The 2257-nt window shown below is 47.5% G+C and overlaps 1 protein-coding gene across 1 annotated transcript in view; it reads right to left on the reverse strand.

The window, feature by feature from the left end:
- Nucleotides 1–1450: 1450 nt before the first annotated feature.
- lhx6b (LIM homeobox 6b) overlaps nt 1451–2257 on the reverse strand; it is a 6283-nt gene continuing 5476 nt past the window's right edge. The window contains exon 7 of the mRNA XM_080003303.1: nt 1451–2108. Within this exon, the coding sequence (XP_079859429.1) occupies nt 2026–2108 (83 nt within the window). The 3' untranslated portion in view covers nt 1451–2025. The remainder of the gene's footprint in view (nt 2109–2257) is intronic.

Below are 2257 nucleotides of genomic sequence, written 5' to 3' on the forward strand. Positions count from 1 at the left end.
GAAGGGCGCTAAAAGGCGGCGTGAAAGCCTCCAAATGAGCAGATCGATGGATGGTAATGCTTGTGGTGGTTTTTCCGCCGCGGCGTGGATTGATTCTGCAGTTTGGGGACGGGGGGTAAATTGAAGACGACCCGTCAGATTATCACCGTCGTGCCGGCGATGAAGAGCTTTTTTAAAGGAACTCTGACCTCTGAGGGCGACCTATGGATTTAGTGGGAAAAATAATGTTTCAACACAATGAGCTCTGAACACTGGCAAGTGTGTGCGTGTGAATGCGCGTGTGCGTGCGCACGTGTGTGTCTGTGTGCTCTGTTATTTAGAATATGAACGACTCCGAGAATTACACACATTTGAACAAACACACATTTGAAGACAAATACACACACACACACAAATATGAAGACACACTTTGTCATTCTCAGAAACACACAGACAACCACGCAGACGCATATGAAGACACACACAGTCTTTCTGGCTCAGACACTCAAACAAACATACACACACACACACACACACACACACACACACATACGCACACACCCACAGACACGCACATACACATGAAGACACACACACACACACACACACACACATTGACACAAATAAATATGAAGACACATTTTGTCATTCTCAGAAACACACAGACAACCAGGCACAGAGATATGAAGACACACACAGTCTTTCTCGCTCAGACACACAAACACACACACACACACAGACACGCACAGGCACACACTCACACATAAAAATGTGAAGATGCACAATTCATCTTTCTCTCTCTGACAAACATTCTCAAACACGCACACACACACACACACACACACACACACACACACACACACAAATATAGTTCCTCGACTCAGACACACACATAAAAAATATAGGAAGAGTTTCTTTCTCTCTCCGACACACACATTCTCAGACACACGCACACACACACACACTGAAATATAGTTCCTCGTCTCAGACACACACATAAAAAATATATAAAGACACAGTTTCTCTTTCTCTCTCTGACACACACACATTCTCAGACACACACATAACCACACACACACACACACACACACACACACACACACACACACAAATGCACAAACCTTAACACACACATATAAAGGGACACACATTTTTGATATTTTTCTCTATGACACAGACACACACATATGAAGAGACACACACGCAGTCCCTCGCTCTCAGACACACCCACGCACACACGCACTGACACACACACACACACAAACACACACACACACACACACACACACACACACACACACACACACACAGTATGTATGCCTCTGGGTGACTCCTCCTTCACGATGCCTCTGAAGAAGAATTTGCCTGAATCTAAATGTATTTAACCACTGATGCCATTTTTCCTCCAGATCAGACGCATTCAGATACATTTTTATTAAACCAACCAGTATTAACAATGTACAGCTTAATCATTTCAAGACATGTTTTAAAAGTGCTTTTGTGTAGGTTCTCTCTAAATAAATAACAAGTTTCCATTTTCTGACAACAATACAACATCACGACCGCAGACGGCCATCGGCACGATACTGGGAAAAAAAAAAAAATGATTAAGGTTTACACAAACCGCGGAAAACATTCCTCTCGGGGTTCATATTTTGAATACCTCGAATGCGAGGGGAAATGTCAGGGTGGGGGGTCCAATCACGTCCAGTTTCAAAGGGAGGAAAAAAAGACGGCCTCATGTCCCGATCCATGCAGACGCACGGAGGCCAGATTGTTGTTCTTTTTCCTCCGACGGGGTCGAACCCTCGCTGGCGGCCGGCTCTGCAAGTGTCACGTTTCACAAATCCAGAGACTTGAAGAAAAAACAAAAAAACAAAACGAAAAAAAAAACAGGCCTCCGCCGTTCCGCGCCGCGGATCCGAGTCCTCGAAAACAATTAATCCCAGCGCGAGAAAGCAAGGCTCCCGGGCGGCGGGCGGCGCCCACGGAACGTTCCCCCATCCCACCGGAGTCCTCCTCGCCGCGGAGGACGGGCGACGGGGGTCAGCGGCTGATCGGAAGCTGCGGGATGGGGATGGTGGGGTGTCCCAGGTGGCTGGGGGCCGTGAGCACGGAGAAGGGGTGACCTGGAGACGGGGAAAACCAAAAGACCCCCGACGTCAGAGTCGGGCTGGGGAACGCTGCGCCCACAAGAAACACTTTGTGGAAACAGTCATTACAAAAGTGCGACATTACGGCCGAGCAGGTAGAGACGTTGAATGGAACCGTTAGAGCA

Source organism: Zeus faber (assembly GCF_960531495.2).
Source record: "Zeus faber genome assembly, chromosome: 7".
In the NCBI taxonomy this organism is placed as follows: domain Eukaryota; kingdom Metazoa; phylum Chordata; class Actinopteri; order Zeiformes; family Zeidae; genus Zeus; species Zeus faber.